The 19,695-nt window shown below is 43.1% G+C and overlaps 1 protein-coding gene across 1 annotated transcript in view; it reads right to left on the minus strand.

Moving 5' to 3' along the window:
* AFF2 (AF4/FMR2 family member 2) overlaps nt 1-19,695 on the minus strand; it is a 312,864-nt gene that overhangs the window by 169,020 nt on the left and 124,149 nt on the right. The window contains exon 4 of the mRNA XM_039256031.1: nt 8,576-8,620. Coding sequence (XP_039111962.1) covers nt 8,576-8,620 — 45 coding nt within the window. The remainder of the gene's footprint in view (nt 1-8,575; nt 8,621-19,695) is intronic.

The following is a 19,695-nucleotide window of genomic DNA, read 5'->3' on the forward strand; positions in this document are numbered from 1 at the left end:
ACAATCTATAGATTGGAACCTTGACACTGTCTCATAATCTTACTAGTAGAATCCTGTGGGTAGCCCTCTTTCTCCCTTTCCTTGACCATTTCAAACCTTCTCCCATCTCTTCCAACCTCTAAACGTTCCCCTGACTACCTCCAACCAGCAGGGGCTGGCTCATCAGGAGACTTGGGCTGGAAATAAAAAATTATCAAGTTCTCCCACACTTACTTCAAATATTTTCTGGGTTTGTTTTTAACCTTTAATGCACCTGGGAATAATATTGTTGTGTAGTGTGAGGTCAGAACTCCAAGGTTAACTTGAGGAGAATAGAAATGTTTGTGATATCATCTTCATAGCCAAGAAGAATATGCCCTTTCCATTTCTTTAAATATTCTTTGGTGTCTCTCATTGTGACTTAGTGTATTCGTATAGCTTCTGGCCCATTTCTTGTTAAATGAATTCATAAGATCTAAATGGAGTCTGTTGGACCATTATATCTTAAAAGTTGGTTGCTTACATGTAAAGGCTGTTTCTATATATTTATTTTACATGCTGAAATATTGCTGATTTGTTATATTGTTTGTAATAGTGCTTTTGGTTAATTCTTTCGGGGATTTCAGGAAAGCAATATATATATATATATATATATATATATATATATATAAAATCTAAAAATAATAGGCATTCTACACATTCTCTCCTATTTTTAATACCTCTTATTTATTTAGCTTGTTTAATTGCCTTGGCTAACCTCCAGGAAAATATTAAATAATAATGGTGATAAAGAACATTTAGTCTTTTTTCTCAATTACAATGAAAATGCTTTTAGAGCCTCTCTGTGAAATGTTATGCTAGCTTTTGGGTTGAGATGGTTATATTTTTATCACATTAAGGATGCTTCCACCTATTTCTATTTTATCTAGAGTGTTTTGTCAAGTATTGCTTAGCATCGATAAAGATGATCATGTAGTTTGTTTCCTTTCTTATTCTATCCATAAAAGGCATTACATTAATGGATTTCTTAATATGGAACTAGTTTTACTTTCCTGGAAAAAGCCCACTTGGTCATGGTGCACATCCTTTGAAGTTCTGATTCTATTCGTATTTCATTGAGGAAATTTGCATCAATATTCACAAGTGATGTTATTCTGTAATTTTCTTTGCTTTATGCTGTTCTTGTCAGATTTTGAAATCAATATTATGTGCTAGTTTCACTTTTCTAAAAAAATACTTTGCAATATTTTCTTTCTTTTCTATGTCCTGAAACCACTGAGTTGTATCCTTCCTTCATGGTTTGGTCTAATTTTCCTGTGAAACCTTGTCTGGGACTGATGATTTTATTAATGAGTGAGACTCATCTTCATTTCACTGATGGTGATAAGACTATTTAGATTCTCTCTCCTCTGGAGACAGTTTCAGTCAATTATATTTCACTAGAAAAATTATCCATCTCATCTAGATGCATATATTTGCTTTCACGGAGGCTAGTACATTGCCACTAACAATTACTTAATTTTCTCTGTATCTGAAAAGTTATTACTCTTTATTATTCTTTGCTTTATGTATTTGTGCTCTTCCCCTTTTTCTTGGCGAGGTTAACTAATCATCTATTGCTGTTACTCTCTTATTTCAGTAAAAAATAGATGTGAAATGTGCTAATTCTACTAATTTTCTGTCTATAATTCATTGCTTTGCAGCTCTTGATTTATCTACTTTTAAAATAGCATCTTTAGGCTCTTGTGTCACTGTTTTGACTCTTGTTTCTTTTAGATGAAACTGCTTCATTTTTTAACAATTCATGCCACAGTGCTGGTCATAGTTTTAATTTGTCCCCTAGCAACACTGTTTTATTCATTTTTTTTCCTTTTCTTCTACTTCTTTTTTTTGTAATTTTTGCCTACAGTGGTTCCTTTTCTTATTATTACTAATTTTTTAGTGACAGGAGTTCTTGGACTTCCAACTGTTATTTGAGAACTGTTATTTGTTGTGTGGTGTGAGGTCAGAACTCCAAGATTAATTTGAGGAGAATAGAAATGTTTGTGATATCATCTTCAGTTGTTTGCAGGATGTTTTGGGGGCAGTGGGGCTTGTGGCTCAAGCCCAGGCGAGCAGGGATTCTCTTCTCAGCCCTAGTGTGTATGTGACCCAGTGCTTTGGCCTTTACTTCTGTCTTATCGAGAGACATCAGGCCTCTAGGCTGCTCACAAAGCAGCAGCTCACTCTTCCGCCTTGCCTCAGCAACAAAGTGCTTCCCACGAATGTGTATTAGTTATGTAACTTCTCATCCAAGTCTGCCTTTCCCACTTTTCAAGATAGGTATGTTCCAGACTTGGTCCACAGAGCTTCCATTACAAACCTTCACACCCATCCCCATCATTCCCACATTGGTTTTGCTTTTCACGGTGTGCTATTTATCCTAAAAGGCAGTGTTTCACCAGCTATGCTTCAGGTCCATGACCATGGGAATCATCCTTTGGATTCTTCCCTGTGTAACCTTCACAAAATAAGTTGTGACTCAGGCTTATGTATGTCTTGTGGCTAGATCAGTTACGGAATTTACATTTCTTTTTCTCATTCTCCATAATGCTTTTGGTGATTAACAAGAGGAGGTGCAGACTTCGCTCTATTCTTTCACTTCAAAACTGGAAGGTGTCTACCAAATTGATTCGGAGAGGCTACAAAAACTACATTCTCAATGTATTTTCCAGAGACACTGGTTGTACCTAAACACAGATGCAAATATAATGGCTAACTTCTTGGCATTACTTTTTTTTTTTTTTGCTAGCCCAATCCCACTAGCACAGCGGGGACGATAAGACTGGTTCTCAAATAACAGTTGGAAGCTATTACTTCTTTCAGATAAGCCTACCCTACCCTGCTTTTTGGCAAACCAATACACTATTTCATTACCCTCTCTGTACACCCAAGATACAGAAAGCAGGTGTAAATTCTACACGTGGCTTAAATTCTCACCTGCTTTCATTCAATTCAACAGAAAATAATAAATCACCATATTCACAAAAAGAAACAGGTTGTCAGAAAACAGACTGATTTTGATAGCACACCTAAGATATATAGGGACTCATATATTGACGCGGTTATTTTAAAGGGGCTACTCACTCCCTGGACGGCTAAATGCTGAGTTGCTAAGTTACTGGTATTTGACATCATCTCTTCCCTGACATGTCGCACGTTTGACAGGTTCCCATGATTCCCTGGGCCAGTCACCTCGTTACTCACATTACTCATTTTCCCAATGACGTCTGTATAATCATTTAAAATTCACATCATACACTAGTTGCAAACCCCTAGATTCCACATGAAAATATTTAAACTGCTTGACAAGCTCTAAGTGCATTTGGAAGCACACCGGATGGCTTACCTACACTGTTCACATAATAGTTGTTATAATTATATTTAGCATCTTTCTTCTGGGTTGGTTTGTGTTTGAGGAAAGAGAAAATGATTACTGGGAGGCAAATAATGGCTAATATCTCTTATGGGCTAATTTGCTCCCATGAATAGCTCACCTCACATATGCATGCTACGTATTAAGTCCATTAGGGCTTTGAATTAGCTTCAGAAAAGGTAATACTCCACATAATTTACCCAGTCAAGGGCATTTTCACCTGCTGACAAATTTACATATTTCCCAGTGTCATTAGGTAAGAACTAGTCATCAGAATAGCAGAGGGTGTGATCATTAGTTAGTTCATTTATTTGACTCCATCGATGTTAACATTAATTATAGTCTAAATTATATTTAGCAATTGTTGTCTTTCTTGGATGGAACACTACATTACTATTTCAAGAAACTATAATTTTAAAAGTCCACACTAGAATAGGATAGATGTCTTTTGAAACATTCTGGAAGGATTAGTATTTAAGGCAGCTATACAGAAAGTAGTTTGCATGATTCCAATTTGAACATTATTTATAAATTAATTTGACAGGATATAAAATCAATTGCCTAATTATTGGTTAAATTTATCAAAGAAATTCTACTGAAAGGTGCTTGATTATGGTGCATAGTTATGATAATATAATCAAATTTCCTTTCAGACATAATTGAGCAATTTTGTTCCCTGATCCATTTGTTTCTCATTCTGAAGATGGGCTTCTTCATTTGTTTCTCCTTTCAAAGTAAAAAATAGCAAGTGCTGTACACGGTCATCCTGTAATTATTTGGTAAGATCTTTCCATGTTAAAACTGTACAGTTAAACACAGATCTAATACGCGGAATTGCCATAATTTAGAATGCTGTAAACACAGATCATGCCGTAATCCAAAGAGGTACCCGTGTCGGTGTTTACCAACCTGATCCATATGGCAGGGAGAAATCTGTAAGATGATACAGTTTATCATATCAAGTTCCCTAAATCTTAGCTAGCAAATTCAGCATTCCTCATAAACAGTGAATTACCCTTACAGATGTTAGACTATGAAATTATCAGCTACTGAAGGTACTTTGCTAGGAAACACAATCTGTTTGGCGTCAAATCTAAGAGAAGTGCTCTATCTGCATTTTTGACTCGAGAAAGGATTTAATTGATAGTTTGTTGATATTTTTAAGTAAATTCTTGCAAGGGATAAATAAATCACGCTACTGCAAAACAAATAATCATTGAGCATCCATCCTTGGCTAGCAGCATTTAGTGCATGCTGCTCTCCTTGGCTTAACTCTTCCAGAAATGATTACTCCAGGACCCATAAAACCCTGCGGAGCTCAGAAAAGAAGCTGCTACCGCTGCCCATATTATTACATATGAGCAGCTTAGGAGTCCCTCATATGAAAGATGAATTCTAACTGCAAAACACCACCACCAGGGCCAGAGTTATTGTTCTTTTTCATTTCTGTTTGGACTCGAGGGTAGCTTGATTCTAAAGAGAAAATGGCATGGCTCAAGCAGGGATGCAGTCTGGGCTGTGTGGTGCAGATTGTTGCCTTTACGTTTCTGATTTATAAAATTTATAATATGCAATAATATACTTGTCAAGGAGCAAAGACAAGTGAATTTATACAGCTTGTTTTGTGGGAGGAGGGAGGTTAGAGGAAAGGTGCTGTCGGCTGGTGAATTCTGGTCTGTTTGAAAAACTACTTAAAATTATGTTGGCATAATTGAATTCGCACAACTTACGTAACCAATAGAGGCTGAGATGAATCGGTGGCCGATGCCCTCACCATGTTAATCATAAAGGAGGCGGGGGCTCGTGAAGTCAGAATGGATTAGAGCCCACCAACAGGAACAGAACAAATGGATAGGTTCTACTCACTCCTGTTCTGCAAAATGTGACTAATAATGGAATCTTTCAGGACTGTTGTGAAACTACATGACACAACGTGCTCAAGTGCTCTGCCTGGAAAGGGCACATTACTATTATTCTGTATTAGCGGCAAGGGTTTGTTATTATTATTATTTTATTATTTGAAGTGCGATTTGAACATCTCAACAATGGTAGAAAGAAAGGATGAATTCCTGAGACCTGCTCAAATTATACTGGCTTGTTGATATTCTTAAAGTTGATAGAACTGAGTCAGCCAGCATCTGGGGCAGGTTTTTTTTGTTGTTGTTGTTTTTTAATCCAGAGATTCTTCCTGTAGGTCTGTGATGGGGTGGTTGACAGTTTGGTGAAGTGCAAAACACAGACCATGTTCTATTTCTGCTTTCCGCCGCACACTAGCTTCACCCTTGCTGCAGATCATTTGTAACCTCTCCGGGCCTCAATTTCCTGAAATAATTAGGGCCTGCACCACGTTTCCTATAATCAAAAATAAGATAATGGGGTTCAAGTGCTTTCAAAGGTAGTCATGTGCTCTAGAAACCTAAGGTCATCCTATCTGGTCGAGTCAGCCCCGGAGGACCAGAGGAGGTGGGCTACAGGACAGCATAGAGCCAGGCGCACTAAGAAAGAGAAGTGGAAGGCATTGGTCTGAAGGAGAGCCAAGGCCATTATCAGAGAATGGTGGTGAGAGGAACTTTCAAAGGGAGCCAAGTGGTTTGAATTTGAAACGGCGTTTTGGGAAAGGAGGCTAAAAGTAAATGCATTAGGGAAAGGTATTTCCATTGCCTGGGGACTGAGGGGCTGAGAGAGGCCAATTGTGTTGTAGTTGGTTAATAAAAGAAGTCTGTCAGGCTAAAGGGGAAACGGGGGATCAGTGAGGTAGGGAAGTTGGGGGAGCAAACAGAGATCTCCATGTTTCCCATGCAAACCGTGGGCACACTTTAGAGATTCTCTTCACTGCAGGTGGGTGGTGGGGTGGGAGGGTGAGTAATTCCCTCCCACCCCCGGTTGCCATATGAAGATATCGAAAAGCCACACAGCTAGAGAGAGTGATGGAATCAGTGCTTCCCACTCCCGGGCTAGACTCTTCGTCCACACAGCTGCACCTCAGTGAGGGGAGAACATGACCTTGCTCTTGGCTCAGTTTGTCTGAAAAGCACTGAGAGTGTCAGGGAGAGGCAGAGAGAAAGAGAAAGAGAAAAGGTACCCCCCGAGAAGGACGCAGATGGACAGCAAGGGGACATAGAGTGTCTCAAACAAACAGGAACATGAACCTAGGACAATAAAAATGGCCAGCCAGCACTCTGTTGTGCCACATAGTGTGATCTGTACAAATTGAAGAATTAGTCATAAAATTTGGGACACAAACTTCAAAACGCTTATTTTTATTCTAAGCGTAGTGAATGAAACATGCCATTCTTCAATGAAGGAAAGCCCACTCATCAATGGTGCCTTTGGAAAAAAAAAAAAAAAACACAACAGAATTCTATACAATCTATAGCCCTTCAAAAAAAAAAAAAAAAAGACGTTTCCCTAGATTCTATCTCAAGAACAGAAGGACTTTTGTTACTTCCTTAAAGGGCGCTGTCTCTTATGAGCTTATTAAGGCAACCTGCTTCTTTTCTTTCCATGTTGAAGCAACATTCTGTTGTTCTCTCTAAGTGGCTCCTTCAGCCTCTGCCAGGTGTTCGTTCCCCCTGCTCCCCTCGCTCGGGCGCTGTGTGAGCCACACGGGCACCCGGGCCGGGCTGCCCTTAAGGAGAGATTCCAACTGCGGCAAATTGGGCAGTGATGCTGAGATGGGTCCGACATTCCTTTGGGAGTTATGAAAAGACCGGTGACTTCAGTTGGGAAAGCAAGACTGCCGTAGAGACGCGAGGAAGAGAGGTCACTTGCTGTGTTACCTTTCTTTAAGGAGGGCAAGGATTTGGCGTATCTGACCCATCTCCACCCAATGAAAGGAGCAAGCGGCCAGGGTCCCAGCGTGCAGCACATTGGTGGATTTCTCAATAGCTGCCCACTCTCCATCCCGAACCTTGGACCCCAGGGAGAGAGGGCTGAGGGGTTCCCGAGCTCATACACAAGTAGCCAGTATATCCCCTATTCAGATAGTCTTATGTCTAATCAGAGTAATAGGACTTGTGTCTTTAATAGCCAGTGACAACGCTCTTGGGCTGAAAAGGGTGCGCAAATATCCACAACAGGTGAAATCAGGTGGTCGGTGAACTTGATGATAAACAGCTTTCTCCTCTTTATTACTCCTTTGGCTGTACTGTCACAGGGTTGGCTTGGTCCACTGGGCTGCTGAGAAGGCACTTACACAGGGAGTCTCAGGCAGAGTTGGGGGCGACATTCTCACTTTGGAAAGTGAGGAAAGGGGGTGCAGAATTCTCAATGGCACACGGATTGTTTTCTTTCCTCAGAGGAAAGCCTGCGTGGTTTTCTCATGGCCACGCGGATCATCATTTATCATAATAATGAGCATTTATATACCACTTGGCAGCTTATAAAGGAATCAGGGCAGGTATTATTATCCTCTTTCACAGACGAGGAATGGAGATTCAGAAAGATGGAGTTCTCTGTCCAGTTCACAGAGTGACAAACAGTAGAGCCGGTCCTGGAGCTCATGGCCACGACTCCGGTTTTTCATATAACATATTGCCTGGTTATGATGCTAACAGCCAGAGACAGGAGGCGTGGTTTGCAGGCTGGGCTCTGGAGTTTCCTCTGGTTTAATCATCTACTTTGGGAGGGGTCACTGCCACCTTTTGCAACTATGTGCTGCCTCCATGCCATTCTTAATGCACGCATCCCCTCCATCAATAACATTTCCTACAAGCTGCCTTCACTCTCAAGTCTCTCCTCCTCGCCGCCCCTCCACCCTCCGGCATCTTGCCCCCTCATCGTAGGGCACAACCCCATAACCATGTTCCACCCACAAAGGAGCTGGAGGTGGCAGTGAAGTTGAGATTTGAGGTCCCACAGAGCAGAAAGCCCAAGATTTAGAGGAGGCTGCTTGAACAGGGAGAGTTTCCTGAAGAAGGTGGGGAAAATCAAAAGAAAGACCCAGAAAGGCATGAGAATGAAACAGAAGCTTGGTGAGACAAGACTAGCTTGGCTGGGGATGGGGGTTGGGGGATGGACGACAGGAGAGAACTGAACCAGGAGATACATGGGAGCAGAGGGGTCTTCAAAGTGGAACGTGAAGATTCTGTATCCGGATACCCCCAGAAACAGCAGAGTAAACAGTTAAGCAGATAGATTGGTTCATTATTAAAAGGCACAGAAATAAAGGTTTAAACTCACCCGTAAGATTTCTTCGACACAGCTTGGATCACTGGGAAGGCTTACCTGAAATAAAATAAAAAACAAACAAACAAACCTTAAGCATGATCTAGCTCTTCTCAGAGAAGCTCGTTGTACAATATTTTACAGCACAGGCAAAACTGTAAAGAGAGTAAAAGCAAAAAGTATCTGCTAGTGGCCAATTTTGTTTTACGTTCATGAAACAGTCAGACCACAGTGCAAGGTGCAGAAAGAGAATGACTCATTCTGCCACTGATTTCCTGTGGGATGCTGGGCTCTCTTCCCCCAGCGCACGCAGGCTTTACTTTCCTCATCCCTCCAAAGAAGGGGCTCGACTTCCCTATCTTTAAGGCCTATTTGACCTGCTGACAGAGTTTAATATATGATTCATAATTACAGACTTTTAAAGATGAGGCCCATAGGAAACACCTCTATGATTGAATTAAGTTCTCTTTTAATTTCGGGGTCCAACGGATGCCTACAATTCTTCTCCAAAACACTAAGGTTAAAACTCCTGTGTAAACTGCACACTTGCCTTGGCACTCAGAATCTCACAAACATACAGGGGCGCATGGGTGGCTCAGTTGGTTGAGCTCCTACTTTGGCTCAGGTCATGATCTCACAGTGCGTGGGTTTGAGCCCCGCGGTGGGCTCTGTGCTGACGGCTAGCTCAGAGCCTGGAGCCTGCTTCAGATCCTGTGTCTCCCTCTCTCTCTTTCCCCCTCCCCTGCTTGTGCTCTCTGTCTCTCAAAAAATGAATAAATCTTAAAAATTAAAAAAAAAAATCTCACACACATACAAAGTGAATCCCATGAGCCGTCTTTTCAAGTGTGACATCTTCCCAATCAATCGAACTTCAGCCAACTAGCTGAAATGGACTGACTGGCGGAAATGGACTGACGGCTTCCTGCACATCCGGCACCTGTCTCTCTCCTCCACGGGCTCCATAGTCAGTGAAAGCAAGAAGTCCAACACCAAAGTGAGACACAAGCTGTAAAGCAGTGTCTGACAGGGGACTCAGGCATGGGACAACCGCCCGGGGAAAGGTCTGCTGGGCATGACGTCAATCGTGTGAGTTATAGGCACCCCCCCCCAAACATCTCTCTCTCCTTCAACCTTCACCCTCTCTGGGACTGCCATTTGTCACCTTCCACTTCCCTCCAGTTCTGGGAGGAGGAGAACATTTGGTTGCTTTAATTCACTGCCTTGGAAGGTGAAAGGTCAGTCCTGTGAAGACGGCACTGCCACAGAGGCTATATGTCCCGACCTCTTTCAGGGGCAATTAAGTGACAGCCTCCTAGTTAGTCCGATAGACTAAAGTATGAGCATAACCGTGTTTGGGGAAAATGGAAAATATATGGCTCCAGTGTCCCTCAACCTTATAAAAATACATGCTACAACCATCAGCAAACCTTAATTTAGCATTAAAGTCATTACTGCACATGCATTAATTTCAACCTTTATTTATTGAATTCTTTCTTCACGTAAAGGCCTTTGCTTCAGGAGCATGAAACCCCTACTGGGGGAGGCAGGCTGAGAAGGAGTCACCAGTAATGAGGGGGCCGTCCATCATCTAGGATGTTACACTGGTTATGCTGAAGGAATTATTGCCTGTGTCTCCTTTTGCCCTGACCAACGTCCCAGTTTGGAGGGCAAATCACACAGGTACCCTTCTCAGAACAATGATATTCTAGTACTGGGTAGAGACAACAGTAGAAGGAAAGACTAAAAAAGTGGGCCAGGCACACTTTCTAAAGGACCTTCGCTGTGTGTTTCCAATAGGGAACCACAGGTGGGTTGGCTCAGGACAGTTCATTCATTCATTCACGCAACACAAATTTTTGAGGGCCAGAGACTGTGCCTCCGGGCTTATGAAAAGTAAAAGGAGAGACAGTTACCTCCCTCCTGGTGTTCACAGACTCAGGAGGAAGGGGGATATGAGGAATCACAGAGTTAACTGCCACTGTAACTGCGGTAAGTGCTACAGAGGCCATCCCACAGACACTAGGTGTGCAAAATGAAAGCTCCCATGTCCAAATAAGTGCGGGAAATGCTGCAATCCACCCCCCGTGTGGAAATCCACCATGTGAATTAAAGGCTCTGAGACACCTGTCTAACTGGTTTAATGCAACACGTTCCCAACCTTCTTGATCATTGAATTCCTGGGTTTTTAGTTTTCGTGATTTGTGTTTCCCAATCGGTGATTACTAGCATTCGATAAAATGAGTGTTGAGAGATGCTGGTCTAACATACCACAGGATTCCAGAACTCAAATGATTAGTCTTAACAGCAAATACAATCTCACTCCATTGCTCAGTGCTCCAGCAACTGTATTTTCCAAGGCAACCCTTGAACTTCTAACAAATAAGCTCTGATAAAGGTCAACATGATGATAGCAGAATTAAATCTTCACTATCACTGTTGCATCATATCTGTGTGTGCCATCTGGGCTAAACATGTATGTCCTGCTCTCATAAAGAGGGCTTTGCTCTCTTCCTGCCCCCACCCCCAAAGATAGTATTAATTTGTAAAGTACAGAGAAACAAATAGCAATACACAGACTTAGCACGGACACTTGCCCACGGGTTTATAAAGAGCTGGGTGGGAGCTTTGGCCCCACCACTTGGGTAGGGCCCCTCTGAGTTCCAGTTTTCCCAACTGTACAATAAAGTAAAGTAAAATAAAATCACCATAATAATAACACCCGCTCCTTTCAAATCTCCCAGGGTTTCTGTGAGCAGCAAGTGAAATAAGTAATGCGAAAGTGCTTCGTACCCCGCAAAGCCCCACACAACGAGCCAGGTTATTACCCCTTGTCCTGTTGTTCTTCTTACTGCTTTATTATAAAGTCTAGTCTTCTTGTCTCTTCAAGGAAACACCTGACTCACTCTTGCCAACTGCACATATCATCCCCACACCTGGTATTATAAATATCCATTTCCTTATAGGGGAACTGCTGTCAAAATAGTAGGAATTGTCGACTCTGGGGCTTTGCAGCAAATCTAATAATGACTTCTTGGGGTGGCCAGCACTCCGGATTGGGAAGGACTCTACAGACAAGGGCAGTGAAAGAAGTATGCATCCACAGAGAGCGCGCTGATTGTTTTTCTGTTTAAGAAAACACTGGAATCCAGGACTGCCATGGAGTCACGAGTCCCGCAAACTCCTGTAGCCCTGCCCCTGTTTTCACCGAAAGGCAACTACATCTGAGTGGCAAATGCTTTTCCCCCGGCCAGTGCTTTTGAATTCACCAGCAAGCATTTCCTCTGCGCCTAGAATAGTGTTAGGAGTAGGACGTTGGTGATACAAAGAGCTATGAGCCTTGGCCTCTTTCTCCCAGAGTTAAACGTCTAGATGGGACGGCAAAACAAACAATTAGAGACCCACTGAGACATACATTGTAAGGTAGTCGTGACACGGGTAATAGGATCGCATTCACCGCCAGCCCGCCTATTCATCAGCTCTCCCATTTCTTTCTTTAGACAACAAATCCTGATTGAGCTCACACTGTGCTCAGGATGGTGCCAAGGGGGAGGGTTTGAAGACGCTGAAGACAACATAATTTCTGGCTTCCAGACTCCGTGCAAATTGGGGAGACAAACATTTACACGGGGAACAGACAATACGGAACGGGAGGTCTGACTTAGGTGTCGGGGAGAGGGGTACCTACCGGGTTGACAGACAGAGCCATGTCCGACAGAAGCTCCCAGCCGCCGAGGTCCCCACTGTAGTCCTCACCCCACATGGGAGTGGGAGGCCAGGGATCTGACATGGCCGAGAAGTGGCGGGGCCACCTGAGGCCACTTCAGTCTCTCAGCCCCCTGCGGAGCTGCGCGCCGGGGTCACTCTGCACACTGAAGACAGCTGCCCTGAGGCTGGGGCTCAGCCCCGAAATTTTGCCCAGTGGCACTCTCCCCACTTCTCTCTGTCTCTGTCTCTGTCTCTCTCTCTGTCTCTCTCTCTCTCTCTCTCTCTCTCACACACACACACACACACACACACACACACACACACACTCCCCACTTGCAGTACTTCTGAAGGAGTCACTCGGACAGGTGGGAAAGGAGACTAACGCTAGTGGTGAGAGTGGGACTAGAACTGCTGCCCAACGAGTTGCCAAGCTGCCGCTTAATTCCCGAGCCACCTTCTCCTCTCTTTCAATCCACTCTTGAGTATTCAGATAGTCCACAAAGCGCAAGTTAGCCACTCAGAGCTGCAGCGTCCTTTGCGTCCCCCTCTCCGCCCCCTCCTCCCAGAGCAGAGAGCAGGCTGTGCGCTGCAAAGGGGAGCCTGTGCTCTCCCGCCTGGCCCCCGACGACCCTCTCGTGCGTGCGGGGCACCGATGCGGTCCTCTGAGGGCCAAGCAAGGCGGGCGCACGGCGGGCAGGTGGTGAGTTGACTGAGAGCCCTCACAAGTGCCTACCCTCTCTGCACGTGACCGTGCAGCCTGACACCCCGTGCGGCCACAGAGAGACCACGCACGCATCATCTGCCCGGTGATAAATACGTATCTTAGGAAATAATCAGGGTACCTTTAAATCATCAAATATTCAATTAACTGCAGCAACAATAAATGAATTGCAAGGATGTTTTAATCATTCTAGAATTAATCAGTTTGGGGCATACTTCCTGGCGATTAGGGTAATACAACATATCAAAAATACCCTGATTGTGGCATTGAGAGACATAAGCAGCAGCTAGCACTAATAGAAAACACGGAGATTAATGTAAAACATTAAAAGAATAATGATCATCACATGGTTAACCCGGGGGAGCTCAATGCCTGCCTCTGAGTGCATTATTATTAAGGGATTGCGAAAGAAGAAGGGTCTTTTTTTTTTTTTTTTTGCTAAAATCACCCTGAGGTTGTCGTCCCACAATATCTGGCAATCAAAGCCCACCATTCCGGGCATATTCCACCTTGACAAAGGCTTCACAAAGTAAAACTTAAAAATCCCAAGCTTAATTGCCAGCGGATGCTTGGATTCCTGTAACAAGTGCAAGTGACACTGAGTGACACACCACGAACACCAAATACCACGCTGACGGCCCAGCAGAACAATATGCGTGACTGACAGCATGGTGGATGCCTAACTAATTCCGTTTGTATTTTCATTAACAAATTGCCACATTTATCCCCATGATTGATTTATGGGACACGGCATTACTAATAAAATGAAAAGTCAGGTTATGATATTGCACTACCAAACGAGTCTCCCGTCTTTTAAAAATTTTTAATCCCCATGGCTGGTCATTTGTAAAAACAAGGGGCTGCAGCGTCTGAAGTTCTTAATTTGCATGTGCCTGGGGATCCTTTTATCTCCCCACCTCATCCAGGGAGTCTCGGTTCTCCAATTTGGAAAGCTGCAAACCCAGTTCACATTAGGATCCGGCAGTCCCTAGCTTCCTGCCTCACCTTAACCTGTCCCTACTCTAGTTGGTATTCATGAGTCTCTGATTAAACGGGAACAATTAATATTACATAAGCTGCAGACAGAAGTCCTCAGGTAATATAACTTTAATCAAAACAAAAAAGATTTCACAACGGTTACATGGTACAGCTCCTCTTCCAATTTCTTTTTAATACGGCAAAAGTCCTGGGTGTCCAAAGAGTTGGAGTTTACTTTAAAATACTGCTGCTGGCCAATTTTTAAGGGAGTCACATGGCCAAAAGACCCCATGTAAAAGCAAGCTAATAGTCACCATTCCGTCTAAGAAAAGAAGGAACAAAAAGTAGAACAGAAGATCAAAGGAATTTAATGTACTTGCCATTTCAAGCCAAGTACGAAAAATGACCCTTTGTCTGGAATCTTTCATGGAATTAGAACTAAAAAGGAAGAGAGCACAATCACATTTTATTTATTTGAGCAAATAAATGAGATAATTTACTACATTTTCTGGGGGCATCAAGGGAGAGTGGAAAGAATACCGTCTTTGAAGCTGGACCGACTTGGATTTTAATCCCAGCTCTGATACTTAATTTGCTTTGTGAACTTGAGCAAGATACTGGAACTTCTCTGAGCCTCTGTTTCTCTATCTATATAAGGGGAGTAAAACATATATTTCTAGGACTGTTGTGAGGCTGAGATATACCTTAGCCTGGTAGTGGGTGCACTGTAAGCCCCCTCTCCAACTTCCATTCCAAGTTGCCCCTGAGGCCCTTGGTAAGGCATCAGCACCTTTAGACTTGGGACCACTAAGGAGACAGTTTGGTCACCTTGTAACCTGGTCTCCATGACATCTTGTGCATGTCACTAATTATTAAATCCTGCTGAGGGGCCCAATGTATAAGGAGCCTCAGGCTGCTGCTCCATCTGGTGGCTCTCCCTGAAGATGGCAAAGGAGACTAGAGATGGAACTTGAGGGGGCAAGACAACAGAGAGACGCGGGGGCGGGGGGAAGGGTGGGCGACGTGCTTCATTATGAGGACATCTCTTCACTGATTACATTAGGTATGGGCAGGGGCGGAATGCATATGCAGAAAGGCCCATCATCAGCTGAGAGTACCTAATGGCAGATGGAATTTCAAGTGAAGAGTACTTAATTCAGTGGGCTCTGAATAGCCATTAGCTCACTGTTCATTTATTTGGTGTAATGACTAGTTTCTATAGAAGAGTGAGCTATAAATGGGGAGTGGGGTTACAGTCTTAAAGAAAAATAAGGTACACATCTAGAAAGATTGCCATAAGAAACCAAGGGCCCATCTAGAAGTGCCTGGCTGCCTGCCCCTCATTCCTCTGGTCACCTGGGGTGGCAATGAGGTCATTCTGGCCTCTGCCACTGCTGCTTCTGTCCACACCCATGCCTAGGCCATGTGGCCCCTGCTGCCCAGATGACTCCAGGGCCAGACCTCCTACGTACACATTCTCTAGGCTTTGCGCCTCAATTCCTTCATTGTGCTGCTCACACTTAAGGCGTATGGTCCTACTTCTCTTTGCCAGCCTCCCAGTCTCTGGCCCAACTTACTTGCCCCTTCCTGCCTGTCCACACTCAGTGCCTGCCTATAACCCACAGGCCTTCTAGCCATGGCCCCTTCCTTTTGAGATTCGTAGGCATGTATCTGACTTCTCAGGGCCTGTGGGATACCCATTTCTGTCCCAGGTCATCTTAAAATTAAAAATTTGATTTTAAGTGGTTCCACCAGGAAAATTAAAAATTTGATTCCACCAAATCCCTACTTACTGCACTGCCATTAACGTTAATGGCTGAATTGTGTGCAGGCCCTTAATCTCTTCTAGTAAGAGAGGATACTGTAAAACTACAGATGTACAAATTAGGGGTGAAGTTAGGCAACTTCTCCCATCCAAGTACTAACCAGGTCCGACCCTGCTTAGCTTCCGAGATCAGACGAGATCAGGCACGTTCAGGGTGGTATGGCCGTAGACAGGCAACTTCTGAACCCAATCAACAGCCACTATTAACAAGGCCAACATGCATGATCTTCACATGTCAAGAAGACATACCAAAAAGCAAGTTCACTTTTGAATTTTGTCATTTACAGAGTAAACGTTAAGGGTTTTCGTATACTCCTTCCTAACCGCTCTGCGATCACAACGAAGTCTCACACTATGTAGCAATGAAACCCTTGCAAAGCGGCAATCTCACTTTCGGCTGTGATCTTATAAGGTAGTGAAAGGAAAACATACTGAAAGGAAACAGTTTCATGTCCAGGTTCTACCACTAATTAGCTGTGTGGTTTGGGACAGTTCACTTCATCACTCCCCGGCCTATATGACAAAGGCATGGGAATAAATCACAAGTTCCTAGCATTTTGTATTTCACGTGACATTACAAAAATAAGAGGAGATCTACACAAGATTACCAACTTTTTGGTTTGCCATAAAAGCACATTACAAAAACAATATCCAAAAAGTAGGAAGGGTACAATCTCCAAACAAAGGGTGGCTTCTTCAGAATATATGACAGCACACTTAAACCAGCATCAGACACACTCACACATACCATTGTTCTAACAGTTTCTGTTTGGCCACAGAGTGACCTTCGTCCTGGACTGGTTGCCAGGTGAGATGATCTCTCGGGTATCTTTTGGGTTTAATAGTTTTATTCACCTCCAGTTTTATTCTATAATATTACATAGATTTTATTCTATGTAGTAATACACTTCTCAACCTTCAATTCTCTGTCTCCTATCTGTAGATTATTTTCTCCGTGGATCAATGATGCTAATTGTCAAATCCCAGTCACACTTTCTCTTCCTCTGCTGATGGATTTTAAATGCAGGGGAAAGGCAAACTAAGTTTTGGACCAATCGGTACAGACATAATTAAGAAGGCAACTCTTATGTAACCAGTCATATAGTACACGCAGCACACATATCCTATCGGCTTTATCTGTGAAACTGGTTTCACACCTTAGGCATCCTAAGATCAACCGGAAGACCATTTACAGTCTCTTTTGCTAGCAGTCCACATTCCCTAACGCATAGCATATTATCTATCACATGCCACATACTGCAAGGCCAAACATGAATTTTTAGGAGGGGCTAGAGAAGAATTAGGAAAATCAGGTAAGCACAGTGTCCCAGACCCTGGAGAAGAAAGTACTCCAAGGAAAAAGTGGTCATTGAGTAAGGTAAGGATGTAGACTTGGCCACTGAGTTTGGCAAAGTCTAGGTCATGGGCAACCTTGGTCAGAGCTGTTTCAGCGGCATGCTGTGTGTGCAGAGCTGACTAGGGTGTGTTGAGGAGGAAACAGGAGGGTGGAAGGAGAGAGGGAATAATTAATTCCTACCATGGAAGGGAGCAGAGAAATGGGGGGAGGTGAAGTTGGGATGTGGGCCAGATGCTGTTTCCTTTGTTTTTGTTTGTTTGTTTTTTAAAGAGGGATGATATGAAGGCATTTTACATACCAGTGAGTGGAGAGGGGAAAGATGTTGCAACAGAGAAAATGGATGGTGGTAAAAGCAAAGTCCCTGAGGAGGAGAGAGTGTATCAGTATCTGACTAGAGAGGATGGCCTGAAGGAGGAGCGTGGACCCTTCTGGACACTTCTCCCATTGTAACAGGAGGGAAGCAGAGTGTCTAGATACATCAACAGTTGGGTTGGAGCAACAAAAGACAAGAAGATGCGGTGGCATTTGACCGTATCTATTTTTCCTCTACGCAGTATGTCGCAAGGTCATCAGCTAAGAATGGGAGGTGGTTATTGGAAAGATGAAGGAAAAGGAAAGGTGGGAAATAGCTGTGCTGGAGAACAGGAACGTGGATTTGCTAGGCAAGTCTAACCACGCTATCTGGGAATGTTTAAGGGAGAGAGAAAAAGAGCTAGCTAGCTACTTGTGAAACACAAGAGATGCTGTGCGTATCCCGAGGAACACGGAGAGAACGGAAGGAGGAGGCCAGGGGGAAGGGGGGCGCCGGAGGCCAAGTAGCTCTGGTGATTTAGAAGGAGGTGACACTGCAGCCCACTACGAGTACTGCCCTTTCCAACACTGATTAGCTAATTACCCACAGTTCACGGTTCTCCAACTGCTCTAATCTGTGAGAGGCTCTGTTCTGCATGAAACAAGCAGAGAGCCCAGGAGCAGGAGTAATGATTTTCTGGGACCCCACAGTGGTGAAGCCCATAATATTACCCAGAAGGCCAGATAAAATTAAGCCCAGGGCCAAGTATGGCCACGGGGTTTGAGGATCTCCTCTCTGGAGCTAAATGAATTCAACTCTGTCTCGAGGGAAGCAGAGAACTCGATTAACCCATAGCCTCCTGAGAGAGATCATTCCCATAACACTGGAAAGGAGTTTCCAAATTGTTTAAAGATGAGCTATTTTCAATTATGAAAATATTTTGTATTTAAGCAAACACTTTCCACCTTGACCATGTGATCATTAGTGTGAAATGTTTTAAAACGTGATTATCTTTTACAACACGCCTTGGACTGACAAGTTCTTCAAGGAATTTATGGTTTCTAAAGATACAAGGACTCCCTCGTTGGGGCAAAAAGTGAAGTAGGAACTCAGGCTTTTCTGGTAGCTTCTGAAGACATTGCCACAGGCATCTTATGGCGTCTTCAATTAAGTGCTGCAACCCCATTTATAAAAGGACCTTTTAGATACCTATCTTTGGCTCAAATTTTTTTGAAAAACATATAGAAAATGAAGATCTCTCCTTGACACTCACAATCCCTTACCCTAAAGAAACCACTTCGGTCTTCTTCTAAATACACAGCTAATGATTTAAATGTCTGCTCTCAAATGAGAAACCCGGATTTCAGTGTGATTTTCATCTAGCTAAATTTTCCTTAAAGCAACATCAGCAGAACCGACTTTATAAGCTGTCCCCATACATGCGCTCAATAAAAATGTGACAACAGAAGACACTTGATAGAAAGTGGCTCCACTTTCAGACTACCCTCTAATGAACTTGGCGCCTTCTTGACTCTCTAAACCCTGCACTTAGGATTGTCTTAATTGCCAGTGGATGACACCGCCATTGCACAGAAAAAGTTACAGTTGCTCTTCTCTCCGACAGTGATGATCCCAGAGTACAAGCCACGCGCCTGGGAGCTGAATCCTCGCCAGCTCCCCTATTATTTATAACCCTAATTAAAACACTTTTATCTATTAATGCCAAGTGACACTGCTAAATATATTCAGGGAAGTTCACATTTTTTTCCCCATACTTCTGAAATCTCTTAGATCTGCGCCCGCTTACATGTGGTTTCACTGCTCGCTAAAATGAAATGATAGCTAAGAATAACTCGCTTCCATTAGATTTATAAATCTCATTAATTAATTCTACATCTCCAATGGTGTAGAGACCAAACTCAAATGCAAGATCTAATTAAAGAGAAGTAAAAAAAAAGTTAAGAAACAACACTGAGATTGAAACACAGAAGTAACTGTTTAGCCCCAAATTAATGAGGCGTTATGCTAAGCAAGCATGTCCATTAATCCCTAATGAGGATTTTAAACACATTAAAACTTCCTAATACAAAATGTTTGCCTTCCTTTTATCCAATAACAAATAAGCCAATAATTTTCTGGCTCTAAATGACACTATTAACTGTCACGGCATGTTTTATTTGACAAACCCTCCATTCAAATACTGTAAAACCAATTAATTTGCCTGCTGTGAAATGTGTTTCTTGATAGCTTTTATGTG

Source organism: Hyaena hyaena, unplaced genomic scaffold (assembly GCF_003009895.1).
Source record: "Hyaena hyaena isolate Hyena2069 unplaced genomic scaffold, ASM300989v1 scaffold_555, whole genome shotgun sequence".
Lineage (NCBI taxonomy): Eukaryota > Metazoa > Chordata > Mammalia > Carnivora > Hyaenidae > Hyaena > Hyaena hyaena.